The 23,481-nt window shown below is 47.2% G+C and overlaps 1 protein-coding gene across 1 annotated transcript in view; it reads left to right on the top strand.

Moving 5' to 3' along the window:
- The window catches only part of TRIM45 (tripartite motif containing 45), a 31,318-nt gene extending 8,372 nt beyond the window's left edge, over positions 1-22,946 (top strand). Inside the window, exons 2-6 of the mRNA XM_068271021.1 lie at positions 1,206-1,936; positions 11,024-11,138; positions 19,904-20,018; positions 22,133-22,259; positions 22,335-22,946. Of these exons, the coding sequence (XP_068127122.1) occupies positions 1,206-1,936; positions 11,024-11,138; positions 19,904-20,018; positions 22,133-22,259; positions 22,335-22,480 (1,234 nt within the window). The 3' untranslated portion in view covers positions 22,481-22,946. The remainder of the gene's footprint in view (positions 1-1,205; positions 1,937-11,023; positions 11,139-19,903; positions 20,019-22,132; positions 22,260-22,334) is intronic.
- The last annotated feature ends 535 nt before the right edge of the window (positions 22,947-23,481 follow it).

Raw genomic sequence — 23,481 nt, 5'->3', positions numbered from 1 at the left:
TGCAGCCAAAGATCAGGTGTGTGATTCAGCCACTACTGCAGCCAAAGATCAGCAGGGCTGCCTGGCAACTGGTATTGTTTAACAGGAAATAAATATAGCAGCCTCCGTATACCTCTCACGTCAGGTGTCCTTTAATGGGATTCGTTGGCAACACTGGGTAGGTGGTGTCACGTAACTATCTACTTGCAGACAGAGCAAGACTTCCTGCACTATAATGTGACCTGTCAGATGCAGGAGCCAGCTGTAGTGATTACTCCACCATCACACCCCTGCAGCTCTGTACATGTGAGCGTAGTGCTGGAATCAGCACCATTTCATTCAATGTGGAGACTGCTGTGTTCTGCAAGCCTGTTATGTGCCTCAAGTCAGGTCTAAGACACGCCCCTTGCAGGCTTGTGGAGCTAAGCAGTGGGTGGCAATGTCCTCACATAGCCCCTCCCACACAGCTGCTGATCACCACCTGACCTGTACTCCTATTACAGTTCTGAGAAGTCAGAAATAACAGAGGATCACAGCACAGGGCCCCTCCCACACACATTCTGGATGATCCCCTCTTTTACTTAAACGGGCACTATGGCGAAAAATTGTACAATTTAAAATATGTACAAACATAAATAAGAAGTATCAGTAAAATGAGCCATAAATTACTTTTCTCCTATGTTGCTGTCACTTACAGTAGGTAGTAGAAATCTGACAGAAGTGACAGGTTTTGGACTAGTCTATCTCTTCATGGGGGATTCGCAGGAATTTATTTATTTTCAAAAGCACTTGGTAAATGGCAGTTGCTCGGTCCAACTGCCAGAAAAGTGAGTAGCGAGCAGGGAAGCTGGCCAGCCTCATTGTTTAAATCCTTTTTAGGGAATATCTTTTTAAAAGCCTTGCTGAGAATCCCCTATGAAGAGATGGACTAGTCCAAAACCTGGCGCTTCTGTCAGATTTCTACTACTTACTGTAAGTGACAGCAACATAGGAAAAAAGTAATTTATGGCTCCTTCTACTCTGGAAAAAATGTACTTCTTATTTGTATGTTTGCACATATTTTACATTTTACAATTTTTCGCCATAGTGCCCCTTTACATTAGTAAAACTGTCTGTTGTTTCTGTACAGGAAGTGTGCCAGCATGTGTGAGCAGACTTCATGGCATGCTTGGTGTTGGGAGTGTTTAGACGGTAACAGCAGTTGTGTTTTGTCTTCCCGCACGCAGGCGTCAGAAGCGCACCGCAGCTCATTCCTTACTGCTCCTCCGGGACCTGCCCACCGGCTCCTCCCTCTCCCCAGCACAGTATTGTTCCCTCCATCCAACGGAGGAGCTGCGTCTTTTCTGCGAGGCCTGCTCTGCGCCTTCCTGCCGGGACTGTGCCCTCATCAAGCACCAAGGACACGAGCTCCGCCCCGTGGGGGAGGTGGCTGTGAAGCACAGGGAACACCTCCGAGGAGCCTTATCGAGGTCAGAGCCACGCCTAGCAGATCTGGAGGGAACACTGCATGCTGTCTATCGAGCAGGGGAGGACTTGAGGCTACGAGCTGAGGTCCTGCGGAAGGAGGTGGAGATCTTCACGGAGGAGTACATACGAGCGGTACAAGAGCACAGGCTCCGCCTCCTGCGTGATATTGATGAGGAGGTGCGTCGGAAGGAGCAGGCCCTAAGCCTGCAGAGAGCCCGGATACAGCAGCAGCTGTCAGACCTTCGTACCGCCACCACCTTCAGCAGAGGCCTCCTGGAGCGCGGGCCCGACCTCCACGTCGTGCGGGCCAAAGTCCTGGCCCTGAGCCGCCTCAGAGAGCTCAGCCAGGGCGGCGCGGTGGAGCAAGTCGAGTCTGTCACGGTGCGATTCAACCCTCAGGAGGAAGCAGAGCTGTACCGCGGGTACCAGATGTACGGCGCTGTGCAGAAGGGAGGAGTTGACCCCGACAGATGCGAGGTCAAAGGCAAAGGTATGGAGTATATACTAGAATAGGCAGGTACACAGTGTAATTACAGTATGTTGAAAAACACTGGTTTACACGCATCACTAAGGCTTTATCCCCTGGTACACACTGGTACACACTTTCAATTTTGATTGGTCAGTGATTGGCTAATAATAATTGGATGTACTGTATGTACCAGGGACCACTATCATAAAAAAGTACACTTTTCCAGAGTAAAATGAGCCATAAATTACTTTTCTCCTGTGTTGGTGTCACTTACAGTACGTAGTAGAAATGTGACAGAGCTGACAGGTTTTGTGCTAGTCCATCTCTTCATGGGGGATTCTCAGCATGGTCTTTAACCACTTGCCGACCGCCTACTTCATATTGGCGGCGGCAAAGTGGCAGCCCCAGGACCACGTAACGCAGATTGGCGTCAGGTCCTGGGGCACTCTCTGGCCGGGGATCGCGCGCTGGGATGCGCGCGCATCCACCGGCAATAGGCTCCGCCCACCCGCGACGTCAACCCGCCGGCCAATCGGAAGCGCCGGCGGGTTGTTAACCCGACGATCCCCGGATAGGAAGCGTATAATACGCTTTGTAATGTTTACAAAGTGTATTATACAGGCTGCCTCCTGCCCTGGTGGTCCCAGTGTCCGAGGGACCACCAGGGCAGGCTGCAGCCACCCTAGTCTGCACCCAAACACACTGATCTGCCCCCCCCTGCCCCCTGATCGCCCACAGTACCCCTCAGACCCCCCCCTGCCCACCCCCCAGACCACCATTTGCACACAATCACCCCCCTAATCACCCCCCATCAATCACTCCCTGTCACTATCTGTCAACGCTATTTTTTTTTTTAGTCCCTAAACTGCCCCCTGCTCCCTCCTGATCACCCCCCCCACCCCTCAGATTCTCCCCAGACCCCCCCAGACCCTCCCCCCCCCCTGTGTACTGTATGCATCTATCCCCCCTGATCACCTGTCAATCACCCGTCAATCACCCATCAATCACCCGTCAATCACCCCCTGTCACTGCCACCCATCAATCAGCCCCTAACCTGCCCCTTGCGGGCAATCTGATCACCCACCCACACCAATAGATCGCCCGCAGATCCGACATTAGATCACCTCCCAAATCCATCGTTTACATCTATTCTCTCCTCTAAACACCCACTAATTACCCATCAATCACCCATCAATCACCCCCTATCACCACCTGTCACTGTTACCCATCAGATTAGACCCTTGCGGGCACCCAATCGCCCGCCCACACGCTCAGATTGCCCTCAACCCCCCCCCCCCCTTATCGATTCGCCAGTGCATTATTTACATCCGTTCTTCCCTGTAATAACCCACTGATCACCTGTCAATCACCCCCTGTCACTGCCACCCATCAATCACCCCCTGTCACTGCCACCCATCAATCAGCCCCTAACCTGCCCCTTGCGGGCAATCTGATCACCCACCCACACCAATAGATCGCCCGCAGATCCGACATCAGATCACCTCCCAAGCGCAGTGTTTACATCTATTCTCTCCTCTAAACACCCACTAATTACCCATCAATCACCCCCTATCACCACCTGTCACTGTTACCCATCAGATTAGACCCTAATCTGCCCCTTGCGGGCACCCAATCACCCGCCCACACCTCAGAACGCCCTCAGACCCCAGCCCTGATCACCTCGCTAGTGCATTGCTTGCATCTATTTCCCCCCTCTAATCACACCTTGAGACACCCATAAATCACCTCCTGTCACCCCCTAGCACACCTACCCATCAGATCAGGCCCTAATTTGCCCCGTGTGGGCCCTGATCACTCGGCCAAACCCTCAGATCCCCCTCAGACCCCCTTCCGATCACCTCCCCAGTGCATTGATTGCATCTATTTTCCCCTCTAACCGCCCCCTGAGACACCCATCAATCACCTCCTGTCACCCCCCTAGCACTCCTATCCATCAGATCAGGCCCAATTCATCCTGTCATCTAAGAGGCCACCCTGCTTATGACCGTTTCCACAAAATTTGCCCCCTCATAGACCACCTGTCATCAAAATTTGCAGATGCTTATACCCCTGAACAGTCATTTTGAGAAATTTGGTTTCCAGACTACTCACAGTTTTGGGCCCGTAAAATGCCAGGGCAGTATAGGAACCCCACAAGTGACCCCATTTTAGAAAGAAGACACCCCAAGGTATTCTGTTAGGTGTATGATGAGTTCATAGAAGATTTTATTTTTTGTCAAAAGTTAGCGGAAATTGGATTTTTATTGTTTTTTTTCACAAAGTGTCATTTTTCACTAACTTGTGACAAAAAATAAAATCTTCTATGAACTCACCATACCCCTAACGGAATACCTTGGGGTGTCGTCTTTCTAAAATGGGGTCACTTGTGGGGTTCCTATACTGCCCTGGCATTTTAGGGGCCCTAAACCGTAGGGAGTAGTCTAGAAAACAAATGCCTCAAAATGACCTGTGAATAGGACGTTGGGCCCCTTAGCGCACCTAGGCTGCAAAAAAGTGTCACACATGTAGTATCGCCATACTCAGGAGAAGTAGTATAATGTGTTTTGTGGTGTATTTTTACACATACCCATGCTGGGTGGGAGAAATCTCTCTGTAAATGGACAATTGTGTGTAAAAAAAATCAAAAATGTGTCATTTACAGAGATATTTCTCCCACCCAGCATGGTTATATGTAAAAATACACCACAAAACACATTATACTACTTCTTCTGAGTACGGCGATACCACATGTGTGACACTTTTTTGCAGCCTAACTGTGCTAAGGGGCCCAAAGTCCAATGAGTACCTTTAGGATTTCACAGGTCATTTTGAGACATTTGGGTTCAAGACTACTCCTCACGGTTTAGGGCCCCTAAAATGCCAGGGCAGTATTGGAACCCCACAAATGACCCCATTCTAGAAAGAAGACACCCCAAGGTATTCCGTTAGGAGTATGGTGAGTTCATAGAAGATTTTATTTTTTGTCACAAGTTAGCGGAAATTGATATGTATTGTTTTTTTTTTCACAAAGTGTCATTTTCCGCTAACTTGTGACAAAAAAAAAATCTTCTATGAACTCACCATACCCCTAACGGAATACCTTGGGGTGTCTTCTTTCTAAAATGGGGTCACTTGTGAGGTTCCTATACTGCCCTGGCATTTTAGGGGCCCTAAACCGTGAGGAGTAGTCTAGAATCCAAATGCCTCAAAATGACCTGTGAATAGGACGTTAGGCCCCTTAGCGCACCTAGGTTGCAAAAAAGTGTCACACATGTGGTATCGCCGTACTCAGAAGAAGTAGTATAATGTGTTTTGAGGTGTATTTTTATACATACCCATGCTGGGTGGGAGAAATCTCTCTGTAAATGGACAATTGTGTGTAAAAAAAATCAAATAATTGTCATTTACAGAGATATTTCTCCCACCTAGCATCTGTATGTGTAAAAATACACCCCAAAACACATTATACTACTTCTCCTGAGTACGGCGGTACCACATGTGTGGCACTTTTTTGCACCCGAAGTGCGCTAAGGGGCCCAAAGTCCAATGAGTACCTTTAGGATTTCACAGGTCATTTTGCGACATTTGGTTTCAAGACTACTCCTCACGGTTTAGGGCCCCTAAAATGCCAGGGCAGTATAGGAACCCCACAAATGACCCCATTTTAGAAAGAAGACACCCCAAGGTATTCCGTTAGGAGTATGGTGAGGTATTCAGAGAGTAGCATAGTGAGTCCGTGGCAGATTTCATTTTTTTTGTCGCAAGTTAGAAGAAATGGAAACTTTTTTTTTTTTTTTTTTTTGTTACAAAGTGTCATTTTCCGCTAACTTGTGACAAAAAATAAAATCTTCTATGAACTCACCATGCTCCTAACACTCCCTGCAAAGGATTTATACAAAGATGCTGGCCAGTCTCCCTGCTCGCTGCACACTTCTTTGTCAGTTGAACAGAGAAACTGCCATTCACTAAGTGCTTTTGAAAATAAAGAAAACCCTGAGAACCCCCCCCCCCCCCCCATAAGAAGATGGGCTAGTCCAAAACCTGTCGGTAATGTCAGATTTCTACTACCTACTGTAAGTGACAGCAACATAGGAGAAAAGTCATGTATGGCTCATTTCACTCTGGGAGAAACATACTTCCTATTTGTAGGGGTTTACATGTATTGTACATTTTATGATTTTCGTGACAGAGGTCCTTGAAGGTTTTATCACCTACAGATACCAGTTAGGTCTGGTTCAATACAGACATCGCTAAGCTTTTATTACTGGCAATATTGTTGTGCATTGTCTGCACATATTCATATTACTGCATCAAGAGGAAATCTCATAGAGCCAAATACAGACACATACTGTATGCTGTACACACATGTACTGTACACACACTATACACACATACATGCACTGTATACACACACTATACACACATGTACTGTACACACACACTATACACACACTGTACACGCATGCACTGTACACACATGTACTGTATACACACACTATACTGTACTGTACACACATGTACTGTACACACTGTACACACATGTACTGTATACACACCTGTACTGTATACACACACTAAACACACATGTACTGTATACACACACTATACACACATGTACTGTATACACACATGTACTGTACACACACACTATACACACATGTACTGTATACACACACTATACACACATGTACTGTACACACACACACTATACACACATGTACTGTACACACACACTATACACACATGTATTGTACACACACACTATACACACATGTACTGTATACACACATTATACACACATGTACTGTACACACACACTATACACACATATACTGTACACACACACTATACACACATGTACTGTATACAGACATGTACTGTACACACACACACTATACACACATGTACTGTACACACACTATACACACATGTACTGTACACACACACACTATACACACAGGGACGGATCTAAGGGGGGGGGGGGGTATCTTGCCCCAGGCGCAGTTTGTTGAATACTTAAAAAGGTGTCAAAATGAATGGCAGTTTACGCACCAAAACCTGACCTTGCCCCAGGCGCAACTTGGTCTTGATCCGTCCCTGTATACACACATGTACTGTACCCACACACTATGCACACATGTACTGTATACACACAATATACACACATGTACTGTACACACATATACTGCACACACACTGTACACACATACACACACATGTACTGTACACACACACTATACACACATGTACTGTACACACACAATATACACACATGTACTGTACACACACACTATACACACATGTACTGTACACACACACTATACACACACATGTACTGTACACACACTATACACACACATGTACTGTATACACACACACTGTACATGCATGCACTGTACACACATGTACTGTATACACACAGTACACACATGTACTGTACACACACACACACACATACACACACACACACTCACACACACACTGTACACGCATGCACTGTATACACACACTATACACACATGTACTGTACACACACAGTATACACACATGTACTGTATACAGACAGTATACACACATGTACTGTATACAGACACTATACACACATATACTGTATACACACACTATACACACATGTACTGTACACACACACACACTGTACAAGCATGCACTGTATACACACTATACACGCATGTACTGTACACACACACCTTACACACATGTACTCTATACACACACTATACACACATGTACTGTATACACACACTATACACACATGTTCTGTACACACACACTATACACACACTATACACACATGTACTGTACACACACACACTGTGCAAGCATGCACTGTATACACACTATACACGCATGTACTGTACACACACACACCTTACACACATGTACTCTATACACACACTATACACACATGTACTGTATACACACACTATACACACATGTTCTGTACACACACTATACACACACTATACACACATGTACTGTATACACACTGTACACACATGTACTGTACACACACACACTATACACACATGTACTGTACACACACACACTATACACACATGTACTGTACACACACACACTATACACACGTGTACTGTACACACACACTATATACACACTATACACACATGTACTGTACACACACACACACTGTACATGCATGCACTGTACACACATGTACTGTATACACACATGTACTGTATACACACAGTACACACATGTACTGTACACACACACACATACACACACACACACACACTCACACACACACTGTACACGCATGCACTGTATACACACACTATACACACATGTACTGTACACACACAGTATACACACATGTACTGTATACAGACAGTATACACACATGTACTGTATACAGACACTATACACACATATACTGTATACACACACTATACACACATGTACTGTACACACACACTGTACAAGCATGCACTGTATACACACTATACACGCATGTACTATACACACACACCTTACACACATGTACTCTATACACACACTATACACACATGTACTGTATACACACACTATACACACATGTACTGTATACACACACTATACACACATGTTCTGTACACACACACTATACACACACTATACACACATGTACTGTACACACACACACTGTGCAAGCATGCACTGTATACACACTATACACGCATGTACTGTACACACACACACCTTACACACATGTACTCTATACACACACTATACACACATGTACTGTATACACACTGTACACACATGTACTGTACACACACACTATACACACATGTACTGTACACACACACACTATACACACATGTACTGTACACACACACTATACACACATGTACTGTACACACACACTATACACACACACTATATACACACTATACACACATGTACTGTACACACACACACACACACTGTACATGCATGCACTGTACACACATGTACTGTATACACACACTATACACACATTTACTGTATACACACTGTACACACATGTACTGTACACACACACTGTACACACCTGCACTATACACACATGTACTGTATACACACTGTACACACATGTACTGTACACACACACTATACACACATGTACTGTATACAGTCACACACGCACATTGTATTATGATAATTTACATCTGGGAATATGCTTGAGGAAGGGGTTTAGATCCCTGAAAGAAGCATTTTTAAGCTTTTTACAGTTAGACAAATTAAACATGAGAAAAGTCCAGCACAGGAATTATAATTGCCTGGGCTCCCTGCAGCCCCCTGTAGCTCCCAGTGTCGGTCTGGCCCTCTAGGTTGAGCCGCTGTGGAGTCTGCGCTCCATCCAAATTGAGGGCCACTGTGCATGCGTATTCCCAGCTAGGTGCGCCCCCTAATCGTGTGGCTTGGGTGTGCTCTGCACAAGCGCCGTTACAGTTTTAATGAACGCAATGGGAGCGAGATCAGGGGGTGCACACGGCCAGGAGCACGCATGTGCACAGTGGTCCCTGACTGACTTTACCAGGGCTGACAACAGCAGTGCAACAGGGGGGACCGAGGGATGGCGGGAGAGCAGCCGGCTTACAGGGGGCTAGAAGCCGTAGGTGAGTATTATGGTAATCCTTGTGCTAGCTTTGTCTCACGTACACCATAAATAGATCGCTTTTTCACACTATTTTACATTTCCTGCCTTATGTCACACAGCACAGAAATACTCACTTCTGCTGGAGGCATCTCTGGAAGTATCTGATGAGGAGACTCTCACCTTTCACTGCAAACACTGCAGCTTTAAGTGTACAGACTGCGTTATTTATCCCAGGAAACCCCTATTGTATTCTGCACTGCGGGGAGCCTCCTGCCTTCTGCATAGGACATGACAGAGATAGATTAATATAGCATGGGGCCCTAGACAAGGTGGTATATTTGGGGCCAACTCTGCTCTGGGACATGATATATGCACCACTGATATATGTACATACTGTTTTTCTAACAAAAGTGGAAGAAGAGCTACAGGATAGATAGATAGATAGATAGATAGATAGATAGATAGATAGATAGATAGATAGACGGTGTAGAGCTGTGCCAAGTCAATGGTCACTTAAAGGGGATCTGAAGTGAGAGGGATATGGAGTGTGCCATATTTATTTCCTGTTAAACAATACCAGTTGCCTAGCACCTGCTGATCTCTTTGGCTGCAGTAGTGTCTGAATCACACACAGGGCTGGATTTGTGCTCCTTACCGCCCTAAGCCACAGTAAACAGCCCCCCCCCCCCCTTTCAGTATAGTAGCCAGATGACCCCTCCGCCTCTAGTATAAGCTTCCAGATGACCTCCCCCCCCCCCCCCCCTCCTCCAGTATAGGTAGCCAGATATCTCCTCTCCTCCAGTTTAGATAGCCTGATGACCCCTCCCCCCAGTATAGGCAGCCAGGTGACCCTCCCCCCCCCAGTATATCCTGCCCACCCACCTGCCCATCCGCCCTTGATCCTGTGGTGCCCTAGGCCATGGCCTATGTGGCCTTGGCTTAAATCCGGCCCTGAACACACGCCTGAAACAAGCATGCAACTAATCCAGTCCTACTTCAGTCAGAACACCTGATCTGCATGCTTATTCAGGGGCTGTGGCTGATAGTATTAAGCCTGGTACACACTTTAAATTGTGATTGACCAATCAATGACCAATGTTACCGCCTCTAGGTAGTATGAGGGCATACCTACACAATCTGCACATAGTTTTTAATATCTGTTGACTCTCATACTACATGGAGGTGGTGAAATTGGTCAGTGATTGGCCAATCATGATTGAAAGTCTGTACAAGGCTTTAGAGGCAGAGGATCAGCAGGACAGCCAGGCAACTAGTATTGCTTAAAAGGAAATAAATGTGTCAGCCTTCATATCCCTCTCACTTCAGTTGTCCTTTAAGGGGACCTCATTACCCAGATATATCATTACAGCTTGTATACAGTCATGTGACCCCTCGTATACAGTCATGTGACCTCTCGTATACAGTCATGTGACCTCTCGTATACAGTCATGTGACCTCTCGTATACAGTCATGTGACCGCTCTGACTGACGTGTGTCCTCCACAGGTCTGCAGTCTGTGGTGTTGGGGGGTCTCTGTAGCTTCACCCTCATCTGTAACCCCCAATCAGAGGAGGGGCGAGAGCAGCCGCGGGTCACCATACTGCACAAGGACTCCGGCAGGTGAGATTATACGCTGTCTATCAAAAAATGTCTGAGATTGCAACTCAACACAACACATCTAAATGTGAATTCAGCCTGAATGAAAAAAGTATTTGATCCCCAAGCAGAACATGAGCTACTTCTCGGGGGAGAACCCTTGTTGGCCAGCAGAGGTCAGGCGTTTTCTCGTAGTTGGTTGCCAGGCTTGCACACATCTCAGGAGGGAATTTGGTCTACTCTTCCTTACAGAAACTCCTATAAATCCTTTGGGTTTTTTGGCTGTCGCTTGGCAACTCAATGCTTCTTCTCCCTCCACAGATTTTCTATAGGATTGAGGTCTGGAGACTGTTGGGGCCACTCCATGACCTCAATGTGCTTCTTCTTCAGCCTCTCCTTTGGTATATTTGGGGTCATTGTCTTGAAGTCCCAACCCACCCTGACATTCTTCAGTGTTTTGGCTGAAGGACGGAGGTTCTCATCCAAGACTTTATGATACAAAGTCCTGTCCACAAAGTCCTGTCCATCGGCCCCACAATGTGGTGAAGTCATCATGTACGCTTAGCAACTAAACAACTTCAAAGCAAATCATTTCCACCTCTGTGCTGGTCTAGGGCAGGGGGAATCTCTGGGTCACACTCAGAATTTCTCTTCTTCCAAGTATGACAGCTTCATTTGATGTCAAAAGCTTGACTTTGGTCTCCTATGGCCTCAGAACTTTGTCCCAAGCATTTTTCATTGGCAAACTACAGATGGGCCTTTATATGTCCCTTCCAGGCATTTCAATCCATTAAGGTGGATGTAGCGTGTTACCAATGATGTTCTTCGTGACTGTGGTCCCAACTGACTTCAGATCATTAACAAGCTCCTCATGTGTAGTTGTGGGCGGATCCCTCACCATTCTCATAGTCATGCTTATCCCACGAGGCCACATCCTGCATGGCGCTCCAGACTGAAGGTAACTGGTGGCCATTTTATATTTCTTTCTGAATAATTTCACCAACAATGGTCACCTTCTAACCAAGCTTCTAGCTGATGGTCTTAAAGCCCATTCCAGCATTGTGCAGGTCTACAGACTTGTCCCATATGTCCTTCAGTAGCCCTCTGTTCTTGGCCATGGTGATGGACAGGGTGTAATGGAAAGAACTTATTCTGTGGGCAGCTGTGTGCCACGTGGAAGCCGGAATTCTGTCTGGGTTGTATGGGATCAAATACTTGAGATCCATACACACATCATATTTTTATCTGCAGATCACAGACCAATTTTACCCCCTTCCATGTAGTATGAGAGCCATACTCTACACAGTCCATTCTATCTACCTGGACTCCCCATCAGAAAAACATCCTTCTGCTGCAGAGGTTTGTCAGGGAGGTTTGAATCCAAAGACATAAAAGTTGTTTAGGTGATACCTTTAATAACTAACTGTACAAGATTTATCTGCTAGCTTTCCAAACTTTAAAGGTGGCATGCATTAGACAACTTGGCGGCCGATCGACCATCCAATTCGATTATAATCGATGCATGCCCGACCAACAAATCGACCAATTTCGGAACAGGTCGCATTGTCGATTGCGCATGCCGCAAGATGTTGGGCCGAGGTTGGTTAGTCGGGTGTACGGTGGTACGGCGGCCAATTTTGGAACGAGTGATGAAACGATGAAACCCTCACCGCCGCAATGTATAAATGTACCCAGTGTGTGCATGTATACATTACCTGTCCGGTAGCAGCCTCCATGCAGTGACCGTCCCTCTCGCCGGGTTCTGCGTACACGCTGACGTCAGACGCTATGCGCCGCTAGCGTGTATGCAGCTGCCCGGTATGGACGGTCACCGTGCGGAGGCTGCTACCGGACAGGTAATGTATAAACACACGCTGGGGGGCAGCGGCAGTCTCAGGTGATTCCCTGAACATTTCATGATGAAATTGGATGGGAATCGGTCTGCAGTATATGGGCAGCTTCAACCAAGAGACTCATTTATCTCTAATCAGATTCAATTAGAGATAAATTTGTCTCTTTGTCGAATCTGCCCATCATCGTCAGGTGTATGGCTACCTTAGGTTTCTTCTTCACGCATGTTTCAGAACTGGATCAGAAGCATACGGTGGTATGGTTCTTTATCCTCTGCAGCAGATACATTCCTTAGTTTGCAAAGATTTGCATCTGATGTGTGTACTCAGCTTGATAGAACAGACTGTGTAGGTGTGGCTCTCATACTACATGGAAGGGGGTAAGATTTCTGTCTGATGGGGAGTTCAGCTCCATAGAATAGACTGTGTAGGTGTGGCTCTCATACTACATGGAAGGGGGTAAGATCTCTGTCTGATGGGGAGTGCAGCTCCATAGAATAGACTGTGTAGGTGTGGCTCTCATACTACATGGAAGGGGGTAAGATTTCTGTCTGATGGGGAGTGCAGCTCCATAGAATAGACTGTGTAGGTGTGGCTCTCATACTACATGGAAGGGGGTAAGATCTCTATCTGATGGGGAGTGCAGCTCCATAGAATAGACTGTGTAGGTATGGCTCTCATACTACATGGAGGGTGGTAAGATTTCTGTCTGATGGGGAGTGCAGCTCCATAGAATAGACTGTGTAGGTATGGCTCTCATACTACATGGAAGGGGGTAAGATTTCTGTCTGATGGGGAGTGCAGCTCCATAGAATAGACTGTGTAGGTGTGGCTCTCATACTACATGGAAGGGGGTAAGATTTCTGTCTGATGGGGAGTGCAGCTCCATAGAATAGACTGTGTAGGTGTGGCTCTCATACTACATGGAAGGGGGTAAGATTTCTGTCTGATGGGGAGTGCAGCTCCATAGAATAGACTGTGTAGGTGTGGCTCTCATACTACATGGAAGGGGGTAAGATTTCTGTCTGATGGGGAGTGCAGCTCCATAGAATAGACTGTGTAGGTATGGCTCTCATACTACATGGAAGGGGGTAAGATTTCTGTCTGATGGGGAGTGCAGCTCCATAGAATAGACTGTGTAGAGTATGGCTCTCATACTACATGGAAGGGGGTAAGATCTCTGTCTGATGGGGAGTGCAGCTCCATAGAATAGACTGTGTAGGTGTGGCTCTCATACTACATGGAAGGGGGTAAGATTTCTGTCTGATGGGGAGTGCAGCTCCATAGAATAGACTGTGTAGGTGTGGCTCTCATACTACATGGAAGGGGGTAAGATCTCTGATGGGGAGTGCAGCTCCATAGAATAGACTGTGTAGGTGTGGCTCTCATACTACATGGAAGGGGGTAAGATTTCTGTCTGATGGGGAGTGCAGCTCCATAGAATAGACTGTGTAGGTGTGGCTCTCATACTACATGGAAGGGGGTAAGATTTCTGTCTGATGGGGAGTGCAGCTCCATAGAATAGACTGTGTAGGTGTGGCTCTCATACTACATGGAAGGGGGTAAGATCTCTGTCTGATGTGGAGTGCAGCTCCATAGAATAGACTGTGTAGGTGTGGCTCTCATACTACATGGAAGGGGGTAAGATTCCTGTCTGATGAGGAGTGCAGCTCCATAGAATAGACTGTGTAGGTGTGACTCTCATACTACATGGAAGGGGGTAAGATTTCTGTCTGATGGGGAGTGCAGCTTCATAGAATAGACTGTGTAGGTGTGGCTCTCATACTACATGGAAGGGGGTAAGATTTCTGTCTGATGGGGAGTGCAGCTCCATAGAATAGACTGTGTAAGTGTGGCTCTCATACTACATGGAAGGGGGTAAGATTTCTGTCTGATGGGGAGTGCAGCTCCATAGAATAGACTGTGTAGGTGTGGCTCTCATACTACATGGAAGGGGGTAAGATTCCTGTCTGATGAGGAGTGCAGCTCCATAGAATAGACTGTGTAGGTGTGACTCTCATACTACATGGAAGGGGGTAAGATCTCTGTCTGATGGGGAGTGCAGCTCCATAGAATAGACTGTGTAGGTGTGGCTCTCATACTACATGGAAGGGGGTAAGATTTCTGTCTGATGGGGAGTGCAGCTCCATAGAATAGACTGTGTAGGTGTGGCTCTCATACTACATGGAAGGGGGTAAGATCTCTGTCTGATGGAGAGTGCAGCTCCATAGAATAGACTGTGTAGGTGTGGCTCTCATACTACATGGAAGGGGGTAAGATTTCTGTCTGATGGGGAGTGCAGCTCCATAGAATAGACTGTGTAGGTATGGCTCTCATACTACATGGAAGGGGGTAAGATTTCTGTCTGATGGGGAGTTCAGCTCCATAGAATAGACTGTGTAGGTATGGCTCTCATACTACATGGAAGGGGGTAAGATTTCTGTCTGATGGGGAGTTCAGCTCCATAGAATAGACTGTGTAGGTGTGGCTCTCATACTACATGGAAGGGGGTAAGATTTCTGTCTGATGGGGAGTGCAGCTCCATAGAATAGACTGTGTAGGTGTGGCTCTCATACTACATGGAAGGGGGTAAGATTTCTATCTGATGGGGAGTTCAGCTCCATAGAATAGACTGTGTAGGTGTGGCTCTCATACTACATGGAAGGGGGTAAGATCTCTGTGTGATGGGGAGTGCAGCTCCATAGAATAGACTGTGTAGGCGTGGCTATCATACTACATGGAAGGGGGTAAGATTTCTGTCTGATGGGGAGTTCAGCTCCATAGAATAGACTGTGTAGGTATGGCTCTCATACTACATGGAAGGGGGTAAGATTTCTGTCTGATGGGGAGTTCAGCTCCATAGAATAGACTGTGTAGGTATGGCTCTCATACTACATGGAAGGGGGTAAGATCTCTGTCTGATGGGGAGTTCAGCTCCATAGAATAGACTGTGTAGGTATGGCTCTCATACTACATGGAAGGGGGTAAGATTTCTGTCTGATGGGGAGATCAGCTCCATAGAATAGACTGTGTAGGTGTGGCTCTCATACTACATGGGAGGGGGTAAGATTTCTGTCTGATGGGGAGTGCAGCTCCATAGAATAGACTGTGTAGGTATGGCTCTCATACTACATGGAAGGAGGTAAGATTTCTGTCTGATGGGGAGTGCAGCTCCATAGAATAGACTGTGTAGGTGTGGCTCTCATACTACATGGAAGGGGGTAAGATCTCTGTCTGATGGGGAGTGCAGCTCCATAGAATAGACTGTGTAGGTGTGGCTCTCATACTACATGGAAGGGGGTAAGATTTCTGTCTGATGGGGAGTGCAGCTCCATAGAATAGACTGTGTAGGTATGGCTCTCATACTACATGGAAGGGGGTAAGATCTCTGTCTGATGGGGAGTGCAGCTCCATAGAATAGACTGTGTAGGTGTGGCTCTCATACTACATGGAAGGGGGTAAGATTTCTGTCTGATGGGGAGTGCAGCTCCATAGAATAGACTGTGTAGGTATGGCTCTCATACTACATGGAAGGGGGTAAGATTTCTGTCTGATGGGGAGTGCAGCTCCATAGAATAGACTGTGTAGGTATGGCTCTCATACTACATGGAAGGGGGTAAGATTTCTGTCTGATGGGGAGTGCAGCTCCATAGAATAGACTGTGTAGGTGTGGCTCTCATACTACATGGAAGGGGGTAAGATCTCTGTCTGATGGGGAGTGCAGCTCCATAGAATAGACTGTGTAGGTATGGCTCTCATACTACATGGAAGGGGGTAAGATCTCTGTGTGATGGGGAGTGCAGCTCCATAGAATAGACTGTGTAGGTGTGGCTCTCATACTACATGGAAGGGGGTAAGATTTCTGTCTGATGGGGAGTGCAGCTCCATAGAATAGACTGTGTAGGTATGGCTCTCATACTACATGGAAGGGGGTAAGATTTCTGTCTGATGGGGAGTTCAGCTCCATAGAATAGACTGTGTAGGTATGGCTCTCATACTACATGGAAGGGGGTAAGATCTCTGTGTGATGGGGAGTGCAGCTCCATAGAATAGACTGTGTAGGCGTGGCTATCATACTACATGGAAGGGGGTAAGATTTCTGTCTGATGGGGAGTTCAGCTCCATAGAATAGACTGTGTAGGTATGGCTCTCATACTACATGGAAGGGGGTAAGATTTCTGTCTGATGGGGAGTTCAGCTCCATAGAATAGACTGTGTAGGTATGGCTCTCATACTACATGGAAGGGGGTAAGATCTCTGTCTGATGGGGAGTTCAGCTCCATAGAATAGACTGTGTAGGTATGGCTCTCATACTACATGGAAGGGGGTAAGATTTCTGTCTGATGGGGAGATCAGCTCCATAGAATAGACTGTGTAGGTGTGGCTCTCATACTACATGGGAGGGGGTAAGATTTCTGTCTGATGGGGAGTGCAGCTCCATAGAATAGACTGTGTAGGTATGGCTCTCATACTACATGGAAGGAGGTAAGATTTCTGTCTGATGGGGAGTGCAGCTCCATAGAATAGACTGTGTAGGTGTGGCTCTCATACTACATGGAAGGGGGTAAGATCTCTGTCTGATGGGGAGTGCAGCTCCATAGAATAGACTGTGTAGGTGTGGCTCTCATACTACATGGAAGGGGGTAAGATTTCTGTCTGATGGGGAGTGCAGCTCCATAGAATAGACTGTGTAGGTATGGCTCTCATACTACATGGAAGGGGGTAAGATCTCTGTCTGATGGGGAGTGCAGCTCCATAGAATAGACTGTGTAGGTGTGGCTCTCATACTACATGGAAGGGGGTAAGATTTCTGTCTGATGGGGAGTGCAGCTCCATAGAATAGACTGTGTAGGTATGGCTCTCATACTACATGGAAGGGGGTAAGATTTCTGTCTGATGGGGAGTGCAGCTCCATAGAATAGACTGTGTAGGTATGGCTCTCATACTACATGGAAGGGGGTAAGATTTCTGTCTGATGGGGAGTGCAGCTCCATAGAATAGACTGTGTAGGTGTGGCTCTCATACTACATGGAAGGGGGTAAGATCTCTGTCTGATGGGGAGTGCAGCTCCATAGAATAGACTGTGTAGGTATGGCTCTCATACTACATGGAAGGGGGTAAGATCTCTGTGTGATGGGGAGTGCAGCTCCATAGAATAGACTGTGTAGGTGTGGCTCTCATACTACATGGAAGGGGGTAAGATTTCTGTCTGATGGGGAGTGCAGCTCCATAGAATAGACTGTGTAGGTATGGCTCTCATACTACATGGAAGGGGGTAAGATTTCTGTCTGATGGGGAGTTCAGCTCCATAGAATAGACTGTGTAGGTGTGCCTCTCATACTACATGGAAGGGGGGTAAGATTTCTGTCTGATGGGGAGTGCAGCTCCATAGAATAGACTGTGTAGGTGTGGCTCTCATACTACATGGAAGGGGGTAAGATTTCTGTCTGATGGGGAGTGCAGCTCCATAGAATAGACTGTGTAGAGTATGGCTCTCATACTACATGAAGGGGGTAAGATTTCTGTCTGATGGGGAGTGCAGCTCCATAGAATAGACTGTGTAGGTGTGGCTCTCATACTACATGAAGGGGGTAAGATTTCTGTCTGATGGGGAGTGCAGCTCCATAGAATAGACTGTGTAGGTGTGGCTCTCATACTACATGGAAGGGGGTAAGATCTCTGTCTGATGGGGAGTGCAGCTCCATAGAATAGACTGTGTAGGTGTGGCTCTCATACTACATGGAAGGGGGTAAGATTTCTGTCTGATGGGGAGTGCAGCTCCATAGAATAGACTGTGTAGAGTATGGCTCTCATACTACATGGAAGGGGGTAAGATTTCTGTCTGATGGGGAGTTCAGCTCCATAGAATAGACTGTGTAGGTGTGGCTCTCATACTACATGGAAGGGGGTAAGATTTCTGTCTGATGGGGAGTTCAGCTCCATAGAATAGACTGTGTAGAGTATGGCTCTCATACTACATGAAGGGGGTAAGATTTCTGTCTGATGGGGAGTGCAGCTCCATAGAATAGACTGTGTAGGTGTGGCTCTCATACTACATGAAGGGGGTAAGATTTCTGTCTGATGGGGAGTGCAGCTCCATAGAATAGACTGTGTAGATGTGGCTCTCATACTACATGGAAGGGGGTAAGATCTCTGTCTGATGGGGAGTGCAGCTCCATAGAATAGACTGTGTAGGTGTGGCTCTCATACTACATGAAGGGGGTAAGATTTCTGTCTGATGGGGAGTGCAGCTCCATAGAATAGACTGTGTAGGTGTGGCTCTCATACTACATGGAAGGGGGTAAGATCTCTGTCTGATGGGGAGTGCAGCTCCATAGAATAGACTGTGTAGGTGTGGCTCTCATACTACATGGAAGGGGGTAAGATTTCTGTCTGACGGGGAGTGCAGCTCCATAGAATAGACTGTGTAGAGTATGGCTCTCATACTACATGGAAGGGGGTAAGATTTCTGTCTGATGGGGAGTTCAGCTCCATAGAATAGACTGTGTAGGTATGGCTCTCATACTACATGGAAGGTGGTAAAATTGGTCAGTGATCTGCAGATAAAAATTTGACATGTGTATGGAGCCTTAATTCACTCATGGACTTGCAAAACAAAGTATAACTTTTATGTAATGAGGGTTTTTTTTCAGGATTTGTCATTGATATTCATCAAAATGAAACAACCATTAAAAATGACCAGCTGTTTGTTTGTTGGTAAGTGGGCAAACTAACAAATATAGCAGGTGATCAAATATTTATCTCCCACACTGTATATATGTCATTTATATTTACTTATACCATGTTTGCCCATTATGGATTGTCTATTATATGTCATCTATTATATATCATTTGTATGTTATATCCTGTGACCTGAAATGCTGGTTTAATATGGAGCGACTCATTAGTAATCTGTCCCATCCATGCCTTCTCCTGTAGAGCTCTCCAGCCCTCCATTCAGGATAACCACGACGGAACGTACCACATCTGCTACACCCCCACGGAGGCGGGGCAGCTGTCAGTCAGCGTGTGTGTGAAGGGGCGGCACATCAAGGTGGGAGTTGATGTCACTGTGTGAGGCGGGGTCTTATATACATTTTTGTTCCAAAAGATAACTGCGAACCTGAATTCCAGTGGTGTAGCAATAGGGGTTGCAGAGGTTGTGACAGCACTGGGGCCCCCCTTCATCCATCTTACTAGCTTTGCATTGGTGCTATGCTGGTAATGAACACCTCTGTATGTGCATTGCATAGTGGTAATCCTTAACAAACTGTTTCCTTACTCTGATTACACCTCACTGACACTGAAGCTGTCCCCTCCCCTGCTTACACCTCTCTGACACTGCAGCTGCCCCCTCCCCTGCTTACACCTCTCTGACACTGCAGCTGTCCTCTCCCCTGCTTACACCTCTCTGACACTGCAGCTGTCCCCTCCCCTGCTTACACCTCTCTGACACTGCAGCTGTCCCCTCCCCTACTTACACCTCTCTGACACTGCAGCTGTCCTCTCCCCTGCTTACACCTCTCTGACACTGCAGCTGTCCCCTCCCCTGCTTACACCTCTCTGACACCGCAGCTGTCCCCTCCCCTGGTTACACCTCTCTGACACCGCAGCTGTCCCCTCCCCTGCTTACACCTCTCTGACACCGCAGCTGTCCCCTCCCTTGCTTACACCTCTCTGACACTGCAGCTGTCCCCTCCCCTGCTTACACCTGTCTGACACTGCAGCTGTCTCCTCCCCTGCTTACACCTCTCTGGCACTGCAGCTATTCCCTCCCCTGCTTACACCTCTCTGACACTACAGCTGTCCCCTTCCCTGCTTACACCTAACACTGCATCTGTCCCCTCCCCTGCTTACACCTCTCTGCCACTGCAGCTGTCCCCTCCCTTGCTTACACCTCTCTGACGCTGCAGCTGTCCCCTCCCCTGCTTACACCTCTCTGACACTGCAGCTGTCCCTTCCCCTGCTTACACCTCTCTGACTCTGCAACTGTCTCCTCCCCTGCTTACACCTCTCTGACACTGCAGCTGTCCCTTCCCCTGTTTACACCTCTCTGACTGCAACTGACCCCTCCCCTGCTTACACCTCTCATACTGTGCATGTCCCCTCCCCTGCTTACACCTCTCTGACACTGCAGCTGTACCCTCCCCTGCTTACACCTCTCTGACTCTGCAACTGTCTCCTCCCCTGCTTACACCTCTCTGACACTGCAGCTGTCCCTTCCCCTGTTTACACCTCTCTGACTGCAACTGTCCCCTCCCCTGCTTACACCTCTCATACTGTGCATGTCCCCTCCCCTGCTTACACCTCTCTGACACTGCAGCTGTCCCTTCCCCTGCTTACATGTCTCTGACACTGCAGCTGTCCCTTCCCCTGCTTACACCTCTCTGACACTGCAGCTGTCCCCTCCCCTGCTTACACCTCTCTGACACTGCACTGTCCCCTCCCCTGCTTACACTTTTCTGACACTGCAGCTGTCACCTCCCCTGCTTATACCTCTCTGACACTGCAGCTGTCCCCTCCCCTGCTTACACCTCTCTGACACTGCAGCTGTCCCCTCCCCTGCATGCGCGCTGACATGCGGTGGTGACAGACCTAGAGCCCGTTTTTAAACAGGCTTAGCTCTACTACTAAATACATAATAATATGGTAGAGCATTAGACTATGACTATGGTAGGATTAGATTGTGAGCTCCTCTGAGGACATGTACTCTGTAATGTGCTGACGGAGATGTCAGTGTTATATAAATACTTAATAATAATATGGTAGGACATTAGACTATCTATGACTATGGTAGGATTAGATTGTGAGCTCCTCTGAGGACAGTCAGTGACATGACTATGTACTCTGTAATGTGCTGCAGGAGATGTCACTGCTATATAAATACATAATAATACTATGGTAGGACATTACACTATGACTATGGTAGGATTAGAGTGTGAGCTCCTCTGAGGACAGTCAGTGACATCACTATGTACTCTGTAATGTGCTGCAGGAGATGTCAGTGCTATATAAATACATAATAACAATAATATGGTAGGATTAGATTGTGAGCTCCTCTGAGTTTCCAGTTCTGAGTGATTTTCAGACTGTCTTCTCTATCCCTGGATTGATCGGAGTATTGATGTAGTAATATTTGTCGTCATTCCCCCCCCCCCCTTCCTGCAGGGATCTCCGTTCACAGTGACGGTGAGAGGCACCCAGCTTCAGCACCGCGGCATCTACCACTGCTGCACATTCTGCTCCAGCGGTGGCCAGAAAGATGCGCGCTGTGGATGTGGCGGCACTATGCCTGGTAAGTGGCTGTATATCTGGGGTATCTATGTCCTGCCAACCATCCATTGACTAATAACCTTTCCTCCCTCCCTAGGTGGGTACCAGGGCTGCGGACACGGCCACAAGGGTCACCCTGGACACGCCCACTGGTCGTGTTGTGGATCCGCACAGGAGATATCGGAATGTACCGGCGTGAGGGACTCGGCTCCTCTGAACCTGCTCAGGACTGTGGCTGTATGACAAAAGCCCCACCGAGCTGAGGAGGCCACCAGCGGGGTCCCACAGAACTCTGAGCGTTAGCTGTTCTGGCAAAGTCATCAATTGTGCCTTACAAGGGATCAGCAGGAAGTGGTACTGTGCAATTTCCTCAGGGAAACCTCTCTCTGATCTGTAAGGTCTTCAGATACCAAAACCGACCAACGGGACTTCCCAGCCTGCAATCTATCTATGCAGCTCTATATACCGTCCCCCTGCACTTTACAGCAGTGACCAGAGACAGGAGGGGGCGTTACCCCGAACACCATCGCTGTGACCACCTGACACTGGCGTCACCCATCACCGAAATCACCCTTCACTCCACCACTGGGATCACCAGTAACTGGTACAGTCAAGGAAAGAAGTATTTGATCCCCTGCTGATTTTGCTTGGTTGCCCTCTGATCAAGAAATCACCAGCCTATAATTGGAATGTTAGGTTTATTGTAGTTGTGAGACAGAACAACAACAGAAGAACCCTCATAACCCGGCACCCCAAAGTCAGAGCTTGATGTGCCTTGATATGAGTGACAGAAGTATTTGATCCCCTATCAGCCAGCAAGAGTTCAGGCTCCCAGGTGTCTTCCCTGTATGCAGGTACTGAGGTGAGGTTAGGAGCAGCCTCTGTAAGTGAAATCCTGTAATCCCAGCTCGTTACAGGATTTATCTGATGCTAAATACACATAATAAGATTTTCTGTCTGCTTTACTGGCAGATCGACTATTTCCAATCCGATTTCCAATTGATTTTCCATAGAAGGGAATGGAAAATTGATCAGAAATCAGATCGGACCAAATCGATCTGACAGTAAATCTTGTGTGTACCTAGCATACAAGACACCTGTCCACAGAGGCAGATTCCAAACTAGCCAGCCTGACCAAGACCGCAGAGCTGTCCAGGGATGTCAGGGACGAGAGTGTGGACAAGGCCGGACTGGGCTACAGGACAAGCAGCTTGGTGACAAGGTGACAACAGTTAGTGTAATCA

The sequence above is a fragment of the Hyperolius riggenbachi genome, chromosome 2, assembly GCF_040937935.1.
Source record: "Hyperolius riggenbachi isolate aHypRig1 chromosome 2, aHypRig1.pri, whole genome shotgun sequence".
Taxonomy (NCBI): domain Eukaryota; kingdom Metazoa; phylum Chordata; class Amphibia; order Anura; family Hyperoliidae; genus Hyperolius; species Hyperolius riggenbachi.
The sequence above is the reverse complement of the archived record's forward strand: the minus strand, read 5'-3'. Positions and strand labels throughout refer to the sequence as shown.